Here is a 13769-nt window from a genome sequence, read left to right as displayed (position 1 = left end):
CGCAAAAGCGGCGGAAGCTCAAGCCGCAGCTGCTGGCCACAATCGAAAAAACCAAGGTCCGGGGCAACGGCTACTTTGCCAAGGGAAGCTACTCCCAGGCCCTCACCGAATACAGCCAAGCCGTCTCCCTGTCACAGGTGTTTGTCGATGCCATGATGGAGGACGACTATCGAGAGCTTTCGTTTGTGGTCGCCAAGTCGGACGAGCCGCTCGATCCTCGCATCGTCGTCTCGACCCTGTTCAGCAACCGGGCAGCGACTCGGTGCCAGCTGGGCCTGTACCATGAGGCGCTGGAGGATGCCGAGCTGGTCATCAGGCTGACGCCGCTGTGGGGGAAGGTGAGTCCTGGACGCCATCATCATCGTGTTGGGCAGCGAGAGACGGACGGACGGAAGCCATCATCCTGGATCAGCGACGGCGCAATCGCACATTCACATTATACCCGATGCCGTTTTGCTTCTCTGTTCTCCACCCCATCCCCACCCGAACGCCTCTCACGGAACTCACAGGGATACTTGCGTCGCGGCGAAGCGCTGATGGGCATGCAGGACCATCGAAATGCAAAAAAGAACTTCCAGCGGGCTCTGAGTCTGGTAAGCCTGGTGCGAGGAGGCCATCCACCGAGCGACGCTACTGTCTTTGGGACCGAGGGCAGTCCCAGCCGCTCAATTCCCCGATGAGACTAGTGCTCCTGGGCTCTGGGCATGGTGTTGGTTCTCTGGACGATGCTGTCGTCGCTGACAGGACTCGTATCCGCTGTCTGGTTTGATGCCACAATGCCATCCACATGCTCCTGGAATCCGGCCTGGATGAATCTGGAATGTCCTGATCCGATCGCACCGACTCCAGCTGCAAGACGACGAGCACATCAAGGAGCGGATACAGCTTGTGGACATCTTCGAGGAGGATGATCGAATGGGTGAGTCGATCCGGGCCAGCTGCCATGTTGGACCTGCTGGCCTGTTGGGCCAGGCCACATTCTGCTTAACGGCATCGCCATTCGACTGACCTCCGTCGTGGTGCATCAGGATTCCGCCTGCATCAGCTCTCCGTGGGCAGGCACATATGCGAAAAGCGGGCGTTCTTTGCCCCCATCCAGAACTTGATCTGGGACTATGCCCTGCAGATGAAAAACTACATCTACATCATTGAGCACAAGGCCAGCAAGGAGTGCCTCGTTGTCGACGCTGTGGGTGATCCTATCGCACTGCCGGCACTGGAGCGCACCTGTGATCGAGATCAGACGACGGTGGATCGTTGGACTCTCTCTGACGACAGAACCTGCCTTTGACCAGTGCTGGGATATCGATGGCATCATCAAGTATACGGATCGCTTCGGCCTCAAGATCGTCGGAGCCATCGTCACGCACCACCACATCGATCATGGTATGGAGGGCTGCGAACCCAGCATCCATCGTCGGCGCTTTCCTTCACTATATCTCTGCCTAATGCTTCGGAAAAGGCTATATGAATCGAATCGAATCTTCCTAGATACTCTTCGCTCCCTGGCGCTGGCATCATGCTGACGCAGTTCTTTCCTCTGGACGCAAACAATTCCCTGCATCTACTACGACGATGCTGCAATCCCTCAGTCGGCGGGATACCCCCTCCGCCTTACGATCAGTACCGCATCCGAGTTGATGGACTTGCCAAGTTGCTTCGAAAGCTCCCCACAATCAAAGCCTACGTCAACCCCAGCGACATTCCGCAAGTCACCCAGGCCAACCCAGAGCTCAAGGCCGAGCGGCTCATCGAGACCTCTGATGACGCCATACTGTTCCTCCCGATGTCGAAAAACGAGAGCAGCAGCGACAGCAACAGCAACAGCAAAAGTGGCCGGCTCCAGTTGGCTGCAGCCGACACGGGCTCAACAGCGACATCGGAACCCCACCCAGAGTACATCTCCATCAAGTTCATCCACACCCCGGGCCATACCATGGGCTCGCAGTGCGTCTTGTTGAACCAGACCCGCCTGTTGAGCGGCGATACCCTCTTCATCGGCACGTGCGGTCGGGTGGACTTTAGCGACAGCTCGGTCGAGAAGATGTACGACTCGCTGTTCAATAAGCTCACGAAGCTCCCGCCGTCGACAGTGGTGTGGCCGGGGCACTCGTACGGAGGATCGTTCACGACCATCGAGGCGGAGACCGCCAACGGCATCTTGAGCCCAAAATCCAAGGACGAGTTCATGGATCAGTTCTGCAAGGCGCATGCCAGGAAGCACAGCCCAAACGACATGAGTCTGTAGAACCCCAGAGAGACCTTTCCTGTGTGCGTTGCAGCTTACGGGCGATCCAATAAAAAACGGGACACCCGGGTTTTTGACCATTCATCGAATATTTTGTTACCCAATGTTATCGCGCGCTGGCCATGACCATTCGCCACACATCCAACTTTCGCACCGCCGCATTGCGATGCTACGCCCTCATCCATAGCCTGCGCAAGGTCGCCTCCATATTCAGTGTATCCAAGAGCACCATCCATCGATGGCACCGAGGATGCAAGCTGGATGACCCATCCCGGGTCCCAGCTCGCAGATCCACTTTCTTCGAGCAGGCATGTCCAGTCATTCGCACCCTGATTGAACAGGACCCGTTCCAGACTGGTCCTGTGTTGCGATGCAAGCTCGAGTCCATCCTCCAGAGGAAAGTATCACTCTCACTCTGCCACACTGCCATCCACCGAGCAGGTCTCTCACACAAGAGGGCAACACACCTCTACAAGTCCAAGCGACTGGATGAGCGAGTGGCACAGTTCAGGGACCAGGTCCGCTCCATCGACCCGCGGCGATTCGTTTTTGTCGATGAGACGGGGATCAGGAGATCCATTTTCCCTCTTTACGGATACTCACCGAAGGGTGCTCCGCTTCGCCAGCGCAATCACATGAAACACAAGTCTGTCTCGGCTGCATTTGCCATCAACCACTCTGGTGTGCTGCATCGCATGTACATCCCCACATCATTCAAGACACACTCGATGGTCGAGTTCTTTGAGCGAGCGAGCTTCCCAGACGACTCTGTGATTGTGATGGACAATGTCAGCATGCACAAGACAATGGCTGTCCTGGACTGCATCGAGCGCCGAGGATGGTCAGTGATCTTCACCCCACCTGCTTCACCCGACTTCAATCCCATCGAAAACTTCTTTGGGGTTGAGTCCCCACCGATTTGGGGTTGAGTTCCTCCAATTTGGGGTTTAGTCCCCCAATCAAGCCGCCATTTTCACGCTCAAATCCCTGGCTTGAACCTCTCGGCGATTTTTGAACAGGGTCACTTCCCCAACCAGCCCGCAACGACGGGCTCCTGCTCTCGGGTATAAATGCCACACCTTCGTCCTGCTGCTTTCTTCCCTCATCTCGCCTTGATCTGATCATCGCGCCATTGTACGATAAAGAGAAGTCTCTGCTCTGACCAGTACCACTGGCAGGCATCCAGCATCCTCTGCCCCCATACCTCCGAAGCGTAAGGGTGCCGGTGATGGCCAGCCTCGGCCACCCAGGCCCAAGAAAGCCAAGTCACAGTCGGAGCCTGTCTCTGGTTCGTATTCTGATCTCACGCATGCTTGTTCATCTGTTGCTCCGTCGCTCACCACCACTGCTTCTGCAGATCCAATGGATGTCGATCCCACCGAGCCTGGTCCATCTACTTCCTCGAGTACCGGCAAGCGATGTCGCCAGTGCGATGGCACCGATCACGAACGTTGCAACACCAACAAGTGTCCAAAATATCACCCCCTCAAGAGTTCTGTCGTCCCACTCGTGGATGGAAGGTCATCCGCCCCTCAGTTCAGCTGCTTCAAGCAGACGATGGATGGCTGTTGTCTCAATCCCGCTCTCCGCGACAAGATCCAGGCCACCGTCGCAGCCATGACCCAGATTCAGTTCGAGGCATCCAGGCTGCTCAACCTGCACATCCTCCGGTGCATCGAGCAGGATCTTCCCGTCCCCGTCATCTCCAAGACCACCCCTGCTTTCATCCGTCAATGCTTCAAGATCGTCCAGGCCGGTGCCCTCTCCCCGACCGGGGACAATGAGAAATACAACGAGCATCTGGTCGCTTCCTTTCGCGACTACCAGACCACTCGGCACGCAGACCTGCCTCCGGCCCCTCGTCTGCCTGATGGTGCTCACAGTCAGCTTCTCACACTGGCTGTCAATGCCTATGCCACCAACTGCACCACCCACCTCGACCTGGCCTACTGGCGACTCCTTCGCCGCTTCTGCGCTGCCGTCTTCCCAGCCAACAAGCACAAGCACGAAGCCATCGAGGCCTGTCTCGAGCTCTTCGAGAAACCAGGGCAGACTCCACCCAAGGCCGATCTCGAGTTCCTCTATCCCGAGTTTGGCCACATCCTGGACGAGTTTCGGTACAGCAACGACCAGGACCGCTTCCGGGCCCTCCACCGCCTCTCATACCATGTGAGAATCCTCGCCCGAGACAAGATGGTCGACAATGTCCACAAGTGGATCGACTGTGACATGCCCGCCCTCCGAATCACCGAGCTGCAGCGCCAGGCCAAGCTGGACAAGCTCACTGCCAGAGGCATTCCCTCCGACGACAAGAGGTTCACCACGGCCAAGTCTGAGCTCGGCACCACCAAGTCCAAGATCAACAAGCTGGCATCCAGACTCAACTGGGCACTCAAGCAGCTCGCCGTCGACACTCCTCCGGCCGTGTGCACGATAGTTCCTCTATGCACTGCAAGGGCCAAGTATGTCAAGATTGACACCGTCACTCTCTGGGAGCTCCTTGACACCGAACAGCACCTTGGACTCACCAGGGACATGCTCAAGGAAGAAGGTGATGACGGCATCAACAACCAGGATCGTCTCTGGCGCAGTTGCTTCAAGTTGCGTAGTTCCCTCTTCCAAGAGCGGGACGTGAACAAGAAGCTGTTCAACTACGAGATCAGCACCGATGGCATTGGATGCACCATCGGTCTCGTCAAGTTTGTGCGTCGAACCGATCGCACCGAGACCATCGAGCCTCCTCCGACTGCCGAGCAGCGCATCCAGGCCCACATCGGTGACCCAGACCCCAACAGGACCACTTGGATTGGCATCGATCCTGGAGTCGGCTCCATCTTCACGGCGGTCATCCAAGCACCGGGCCACCAAGACGAGGTGGTCTCGTTCTCCAATGGCCACTACCAGCAAATGTGTGGCCATACGTCCAACACCAAGTGGCACAACACCATGAAGTATCGACTCAGCATCGAGACCTGGATGTCGACCACTCCCTCGCCCAAGGTGTCGTCCTCGGAGGCTTTCAAGGTCCATCTCACCCATGTCCTGCGACCGGAGCTTCGGGTGCAGCTCGACTTCCACCTTGGCAAGAAGGCCCGTCACCATCGCTTCACGGGCCACAAGAGGCGCCAAGTGGCCGTCGACAAGATGTGCAAGGCCGTCCTGAGGCACGCCCCGATACGGACCGATGTGGTCATCGCCTTTGGCAATGCATCATGGCGGCAGGGCAAGGGCTATGCATCCAGCCCTCGGAGGCAGCGGTTTGCTCGGTACTTTGAGCAATTCGAGCACCACCGACGCCGTCCCAATCACCATCATGGAAGCGCCAAGGTGGCCTCGACGAACGAGTTCAACACCTCGCAAGTGTGCTCCAAGTGCCTGGAGCCAGTTCGGTTGGAAGGACTCGATGCGCCCAGTGTTGCGAATTCCCACTTTGTCAGGAGCTGCAAGAATCCCAGCTGCCGGACAGTGTGGAATCGCGACGTCAATGCGGCGCGCAACATGATCACAGTATGCAGGTCGATTGTGGAGATCGGAGAGCGACCGGTGGTCTTCACTCGGAGGCTGCCAAAGTGATCTGTTTTTATTTCTTGTGGCTTTGCTAGACGCAAGCACAGCACATACTACATGTTCATGGAAACGGCTATATTGTCCCGTTTTTTTCTGAATAAAGTGTAATAGCACGGTTTTGTTCCCTCGCTTGACCCCTGTGCTACAGCTTCGGAGTGCACTTTCAGTTCCATTGTACCTGGCACTAACAGCGAGACTATGAGCAGAGTGCGGTGGATGGCCATGACCATCGCGCTTCCACTGACTGGTTCTGATGGCGGTGAGTCGGCGAGCTGCTGCATCCTGCGGTTTTCCCGGCGTGATCGCATCGGGTTATGGCGAGGCAAGCAGTGGGATCATTGCTATCCCTGCACTCTTGCTAGTGATCTACGGACCAGCGCTGCATAACTGCTGATACGAATGGGCAAAGCTGTATTGCGATACGGGAAAGCTGCATCGCGAGCATTTGTCTCTGATGTACTGCGCCCTGTGCGGGCTCACCCAACCCAGTGTCCGGTGCGAGAGCGCAGGCCGGCTCTTGGGTCGGTGGGAGAAAGTCGTCGTGGAGCGACAGCAATGTCAGAGCCATCAGACAGCACGCACCGTCAAAAGCCCTGGAGAGCAATAGACACTGCCGCCGCCGGGTCTGTCGAGTGCGAGCGATCCATAGCTCGAGTGCCCCGAGGGATATCCTCGATGAAAGTACGGTCGCACCTCTCCAAACCCGATGGGACGTCCTCGGATGCATCCGGCCGGCCTTGGCAGCAGTTTCACGTTCCCAGGCCCGCAAACTTGGCTCGCACGACCGCCTGCACCGGCTGTGTGATGCCTTCGCCCGTTGTGCCCAGCGACTGGCCATGTCGCCAGCCCATCGCCAGCAGCATCTTTTCGCCGATTCCTCCGACGGGAGCAGCATCCTGACCGACAACAGTTCCAGCAGCCGGCTTGGTGGAGTCATCAGCACCCCCGCCACCGCCGCTTCGTCTCTGGGCAGCTTTGGTGTGGACAGAGTCCTTCTTGGAGCGGACTCCCTTGCCCTTGCCGCCTTTGCCGCCAAAAGTCTGGACATTGCCAGTCATGATGCCGCCAGACTGCTCGATTACGCGGTCGGCAATCGTTTTCCAGTTTTCGGGCACACGACTGCTTCGGTTGCGGCACAGGATTGTGAGCTTGCGTTGGCCGCTGCCTCGCGCCTTGACCCCGATACCGTAGTGCTTGGCCATCCGAGCGACGAGGGTGCGCATGGCGGCCGGCATGGGTGCCAATGGAATGCTGAGGAACCCATCGGGATCGACGACAAAGTCGTGAATTTGCTGGTTGCAGCGCCGGAGCATGTTTGCAGCCTTGAGGTCGATGGCGTGTTGGCTGCCTTTCTTGCCCTTGAGGGCCCGCATCATGGCTTCGACCTGTTGCTGCATCTCCAGCCGCCGCTCCGCCTTCAGCGCACGCTTGTCCTTGCGCTCTTGTTTGAGAGCCTTTCGGCGCTTGCTCTTGCTCTTGCTGGGTTGGTCGGGAGACGGCAGACGAGGGTCACCATGTCTTGGGAACTTGCCGCGCAACACCTCGCGGAACTTTTTCTCGAGCTCATAGGCATCCAGGTCATCGTCGTCACTTGCGCGAGTCCACTTCGAGGGGCCACCTGCAAAGAATCGATCCTGCGCAATGAAGGTCTCTTCGTTGTCACGATCAAAGCCTGCAGCATCGTATGAGAGCGATGCCATGAGCCGCTGGTTGTAGACCGAGTCATCGTCAACATCGCCGTCATCGTCGTCATCGTCATCGTCATCGTCATCGTCATCGTCATCGTCGTCATCGTCGTCATCGTCGTCATCGTCGTCGTCAATGTCATCATTGGTGACCTTGTCGTCGCTGCCGTCGCTATCCCCATCTTCAGTTTCGAAAGCATGAGCGCCGCTGTTCATTTCCGTGGGTATGTCGCTGGCGTCTACCGACTCGAGGTCGCCATCGTCTTCGTCAGTGACTTCACCACTGGGTTTAATGCCTTGATTATCCTCGAGGTCGGTGCCAACGTCTTCGTCGGCTTCGTTATCAACATCAGCGCCATCAATGACCGACGCGCTACCCAGGGCCAGCACATCGCCCGAGGCTTCTATTTCGTCCTGGCCACTAGTAGCATCTTCGAGCTCCTCGTCCGTGTCCCGGTATTGGAACACGCCCTGGTCGTCCAGCTCCATGTCCAGGTCGTCCAGCAGCAAATTGTTGATTTGGTAATATTGTTCAAACGTGCCTGACTCTTCCTTGCCGGAGCCTTCTCCGTCGCCCTGGGGCATCGACAATGACGCGAGTGCAGCGTTGTGAGATAGCGTAAAGTCGTTGTCATCTGATATGTTCGCCATGTAATCCAGCATGACTGCCATTTCGTCCGAGTCCACGTCGGATTCGGCGCGATAGCTGGGGTGCTTCTTCCACTTGGATTTGGCTTTCTGCTTTTGCTGCTTTAGCTTCTGCTGTTTTTGTTGCTTCCAGTCGGCAGGCTGCTGTTTGTGGCCCTTGGCTGTCTGAGAATGGCGACCCGCTTCGTGCGGAGACCCCGATTGCTGGGCGTGGGATGCGACGGGCTGCTGGTCGGAAAGAGCCGCAGCCTTTTGCTTCCGGCCATGGCCTTCTCCTGGTGCGCTATCTGCATCGTGCTCGAGACCGGCAAAGGCGTTGCGAGACAGAGTGCGGCCTTGCAGATCAACAACTTCGTATCGACCGCCATGGCCGATATGACCGATATGGTTGTCATCGTCGTCGTCGATGAAGACAAAGCCGGGGCCGTCACCGGGGGCAAAGCCAGTGTTCCGTTGGCGATCTCGCAACTTTTGATTCCGCTTTTGGTTGTTGCGGGGTTTGTGTCTGGGATTGTTCTGAGTGCGACCAGAGGTCTGTGGGCTGGGCGGCTTGCCACGGACTGGATCGGAGCCGCTTCGGTTGCCCGCTTCGTCGCTATACCCGAGCGAACGGTCCGGCTGCTGGTGTCGGACCCGGTCGATGCTGGAGCCGATGGGACGTGCTTGGGGTTTGGGCCTGCTGCTCAAGCCGGAACTGGATCGGCCAGCGTCGGCTTGGACATTTCGGGAGTCAAACTTGCCGCCCTCTCTCTTCGAATTGAGGGGTACAAAGTCATCAGATGCGGATGCTTGCCTCTGCGGCAGGGCGACTGTGCTTGAGGCTCTGCTGGAGCCTCCGATGGGAGGCTTAGCTTTGCCTTTGGAACTGGCTCTGGAGGAGGAAGCTTGCGAGGGCGGCTGGATAGCTGGGGTTGCAACGGTGTTTGCTTTGCCGCCCTTGGCTTTCGAGTGCCGTTTCGGCTGTGGCAGGCCTGCGGGGATGGTCTGCAGCTGGTCTGCCACAACAGTGGGGTCGCCCAAGCGATCGATTACGAATAAATCATCCATGTTAAGGCTGGGTGGGTTGAGCGGCAGGATCGTTGGGGTGCGATCGAACGAGGGCAGTGGGAGCAGTGTGGGGCTGCCGACAGAATGTTTGGGCAGAAGAACGACGCCCGAGCGCTGACTCGATTGGATTCAAGCCGGGCTGGTTGCGATGGTTGGTTTGCGATGGCTGGCGGTGAGGTCTGATCAAGTCGGGTTGATCAAGTCGGGCAGGAAGCCAGGAGGCGCAGCGGGCGAAGGATCAGCAGCAGGCGGGGTCGCTGCGGCGCCGGTCGAAACCGACATTGAGAATGCGGCTTGGGCTGTCGCAGTCGCAGTCGCATGGTTGTGTTGGACGGGCGGGCGATGGCGAAGGTGCGCATCCGAGAGCACTGCAACGGCCCAGCATGCACACTGCTCGGAGGGAGACATGGTCGGCTCGGGCTGCCATGCCCATGGCTCGGCCAATGTCGTTGGCTTGGCCAATGCCCCTCTCGCTCCGGCCACCGTTTCCCCGCGATCAGCAAATTTGGGCCAACGGGGAAGGCTGGCATGGGCAAGTCGCCATCCACCCAAAAAGCCAACCAAGGGCGACAGACGATCCTGTGGACCGGTGGTGGTGGTGGTGGTGGTGGTGGTGGTGGCGCGGTGGGATGATCGCAATTCGATATCCACAAGTGGTGGATCTTGGGCGTATCTTTTGTCGCAGCTCTGCCCCAGAGCCATCCGCCGCCTCCGGAAAAAGAAAGGCTGGCTGGCCACAAGAGGCACAGAGGGTGGGCTTGTTACGGGGATATCCCATCACAAAGCCAGATCCCGAGACGCCCAACAAAGGCTTGGCCGCTGTGGATGAGGGGCGACTTGGTGAGCGCATCTGTCAAGGCATGTCAGTTGCCAACACTGGACGAACAACCAGCACAATCGATTCAGGCAGCGACTCTATTCGTTAGGGAAAGTAAATATGTTTTTATTGTACCAAATAGTCAACAGGATAAGATCCTGTCGCTCCGTCAGGTTGGATTAACGACCAGAAAGAGTACTAAACGAAGGAGCGTTATCGAGCAGGATTCATAGGGTGTTAGAGAAGAGAAAGTAAGATTCATAGACGATTCCAGTTGCAGTTTAGCATCGTGCGTATATCATAGACAAGTCGCGGATCTAAGGGCGAAGAGCGGAACTGGTGTGGGCAGGGTGGGAAGAGTGAGAGGGATGGGCAGAGTGGGAAGGATGAGCACTCTGGGAAGGATGGGCAGAATGGGAGGGGTGAGCACTCTGAGAAGGATGGGCAGAGTGAGAGGGATGGGCACTCTGGGAAGGATGGGCAGAGTGAGAAGGATGAGCAGAGTGAGAGGAGTGAGCACTCTGAGAAGGATGGGCAGAGTGAGAGGAGTGAGCACTCTGAGAAGGATGGGCAGAGTGAGAAGGATGAGCACTCTGAGAAGGATGGGCAGAGTGGGAGGAGTGAGCACTCTGGGAAGGATGGGCAGAGTGAGAGGGATGGGCACTCTGGGAAGGATGGGCACTCTGGGAAGGATGAGCACTCTGGGAAGGATGGGCAGAGTGAGAGGGATGAGCAGAGTGAGAGGAGTGAGCACTCTGAGAAGGATGGGCAGAGTGGGAGGAGTGAGCACTCTGGGAAGGATGAGCACTCTGGGAAGGATGGGCACTCTGGGAAGGATGAGCACTCTGGGAAGGATGGGCAGAGTGAGAGGGATGAGCAGAGTGGGAGGAGTGAGCACTCTGGGAAGGATGGGCAGAGTGGGAGGAGTGAGCACTCTGGGAAGGATGGGCACTCTGGGAAGGATGAGCAGAGTGAGAAGGATGAGCACTCTGAGAAGGATGGGCAGAGTGGGAGGAGTGAGCACTCTGAGAAGGATGAGCACTCTGGGAAGGATGAGCACTCTGGGAAGGATGGGCAGAGTGGGAGGAGTGAGCACTCTGGGAAGGATGAGCAGAGTAAGAAACATGAACGCTCGAGGAACCCTGGGAAGGCTTGTGGCATTTGCTCTTGGTGACGGCGGGGGACGAAGCAGTCAAGGTCGCAGTGGCCGTGGCCGAGATGGCCGAGCTGGCCGAGCTGGGAGTGACCGATGAGACGGCGACGCTGGAGCTGCCTGCTTGTTGGCAGATGGATGTGTGAGATGGATGTGTGAGATGGACGCGTGGGTGAGATATCGCAAACACTGGAACAACCTCGCCAGCATATCCACTGAAACAGACTTCCACAACGACATTCACTTCAGCAGCTACGGCAAAGTACACCACAAAGTCCCACCACCGAGCCCACCACCGAGCCCACCACGAACCATAGGGAGGAATGTAGGCAGCATTGACGGCGGTCGCGGCGAGAGCCGAGGCGAGCAGGACAAGGACCTTCATAGTGGTTCGACGACGGCGGGTTGGACTGCGGTGAAGAGGCCGGGGGAAGGCGAGGGCCGGCCTGCCGTGGTTTTATATCTCGGCCGCCATCTCCGCCCGCCCCCCAGCGACCTGTGTCGCCGTCGCATGGATTGTGGCGACAAGCAGCCTTTCGTTTTGCCATGGGCGCCATGAAACCTGTGCGATTCTGGTGGCTGAAGGCGGCCCAAAGGGGACACTGCGCCACGGCTCCGGATCCATCCACCCGCTCACTCGATCCAGCCACTCGATCCATGCGTGTCACGACATGCGCAGCTACGCCTGCGCCACGCAGCCGTCCATCGCCATCTCCCATTTTGCTTCATTCCTCCGTCCCTGATGCATTTGATTGCGTTCGTTCCCATCGTATTCTGCATCGTCATGATCCGCACTGGCCGCCGCTGGCCCGAGACGTCCCGGCCACTGCTCGCGGGCCGATTCGCTCTCTCAGCCTCGCCGGTGCCCATGCTGGTTCCCACAAGCAGACTCGCACATTCCAGCTCGACCGTCATCCAGATTCCGCAGTTTGCCGACTCGCTGTGCAGGCTGTTTCCCTTCGCGGCCGACCAACACAACCCCGTCGAGATTGTCAATCGCGGGAAAGACTACAAGATCCTCAACCCCGATCGCAACGTCCTCCACGACTGCTTCCGCTTCAACCGCCCGAAAAATGCCTGGCAGACCTATTCGGCCATGCGTCTCGAGGAAAAGCTCAATCTTCTCAGCGCCGACGATCACACCACGTTGCTTGGATATCTCACCCGCCATAGCCGACCGAGGCTTGCCGCCATCCAGGCCGACCGCGCCTTTGCAACTCTCTGCCAGTACCACCGGCCCGATATCCGCGATCACAACTATGTGCTCATGTGCCATCTCCGAAACCAAAACGATCTCCCTCGTCTCGCCGGGGCCTTCCGCAAAATCTACGAGCACGGCAACAAGCCCAACAGCCGGTCATTTGCCCTGCTGATGCAGTCGCTTGTGCATGATGGCCAACTCGAAGCCGCCCACTCGTTGTGGCACGAGATGTGGTCCGAGCTGCCATGCTCCGAGGCCCAGCCTGATCACTGGGCCATCATGATTGCCGGATACGCCAAAGCTGGCAACAGGAAGGCCGTCGAGGATCTCCAGCGGCAGTTTGCTCGACTGCGCTCCGACCCTGCCAGCGTTGTCCAGGATGCCACCATCCGGGCGTACGGATATCTCGGAGATCATGCTGCATCCGAGGAGCTGTTTTCCAGCCTGGCCAAGTCCAGCAGCGATCCGGCGCTGCAGCCACGTCTGGAGAGCTACGACGCCATCATCCATTCGGCCCTGCTGAACAACAAGCCAGAGGTCGCCGAATCGCACTTTGCTGCCCTCATCAAGCGCAACGCGACGCTCAGTCAAGCCATGTTTGGCCACACTCTTGACGAAGCCCGCACCCGGGCGCTCTTTGATCCGTTTGCCAATCTGGACGAGGATTCGGACGACTTTGTCGACGACCCCGAGGGCGTGGCTCCAAGGGGTCTGTGGCTCGCCGGCATTCAGCCGCTCTCCAGTACTTTTTACCATCTCATGGAGCACTATGCCCGGAAGGGGGACATTGACCGAGTCACGGAGCTCTACACACACCTGCGACTCTCCAAACTGTGGCTGCACGACTGCATCTTCCTCGTTGTTGCCACCTATATCGCCCGCAATGACCCTCAAAATGCCCTGCGATGGTACAACGCTGCCGTGGGTCCGCTGCGCTACCACCCGCCAAAAGCCCTGATCGCCTGGGCGAGCTCGGTTCACCCCGAACGCATCCGATCGTAGAAAGCCTGTGACTCGGCGACGCAACATCGATCTGTCGATCGCCTCGACAAGTGTGTCGGATCCTTCGGTTGGATTTTGCCACTGACGCAATCGTGCTGACGGCATTGCACCGTTACCCGGCACGATCTCAGTGGCTCTGGCAATTCGTTGCTCTGTCGGAAGCGGAGCCATGTCCCTTTAGGATTGATCCCAGAACGATTTGCTATCCAGCCTCCAGATTCTGGATCAGCGACTTGGCATCGCATATCTTACCACGGTTCGGCGGCGCGAATCGGCGCTATTCTGATGCAGAGCCATCAATCGATCTATCCTCGCAGGTGAACCAACGGCAGTAGATATGGACGAAATCTGGACAGACATGGAAGGAGACATGGAAGGAGACATGGAAGGAGACATGGGAA

The 13769-nt window shown here is 58.0% G+C and overlaps 3 protein-coding genes across 3 annotated transcripts; 2 read left to right on the top strand and 1 right to left on the bottom strand.

Moving 5' to 3' along the window:
- Positions 1–349: 349 nt before the first annotated feature.
- BJ171DRAFT_508680 (beta-lactamase-like protein) lies at positions 350–2332 on the top strand. Its single transcript, XM_053111318.1, has 5 exons — positions 350–593; positions 850–919; positions 1029–1189; positions 1296–1386; positions 1593–2332. The coding sequence occupies exons 1-5, from the start codon at positions 537–539 to the stop codon at positions 2246–2248; spliced, it is 1035 nt and encodes a 344-aa protein (XP_052965985.1). The 5' UTR covers positions 350–536; the 3' UTR covers positions 2249–2332.
- A 4232-nt stretch (positions 2333–6564) lies between these two features.
- On the bottom strand, positions 6565–7128 carry BJ171DRAFT_424951 (uncharacterized protein; the record flags this gene model as incomplete). The annotated part of the gene is made up of 1 exon (XM_053107692.1): positions 6565–7128. The coding sequence occupies one exon, from the start codon at positions 7126–7128 to the stop codon at positions 6565–6567; it is 564 nt and encodes a 187-aa protein (XP_052965984.1).
- Positions 7129–11921: 4793 nt separating this feature from the next.
- BJ171DRAFT_508633 (uncharacterized protein) lies at positions 11922–13766 on the top strand. Its single transcript, XM_053111317.1, has one exon. It carries the CDS (start codon positions 11950–11952, stop codon positions 13366–13368), a length of 1419 nt encoding a protein of 472 aa, XP_052965983.1. The 5' UTR covers positions 11922–11949; the 3' UTR covers positions 13369–13766.
- The last annotated feature ends 3 nt before the right edge of the window (positions 13767–13769 follow it).

The sequence above is a fragment of the Polychytrium aggregatum genome (assembly GCF_025602895.1).
Source record: "Polychytrium aggregatum strain JEL109 chromosome Unknown BJ171scaffold_22, whole genome shotgun sequence".
In the NCBI taxonomy this organism is placed as follows: Eukaryota; Fungi; Chytridiomycota; class Chytridiomycetes; order Polychytriales; genus Polychytrium; species Polychytrium aggregatum.
The sequence above is the reverse complement of the archived record's forward strand: the minus strand, read 5'-3'. Positions and strand labels throughout refer to the sequence as shown.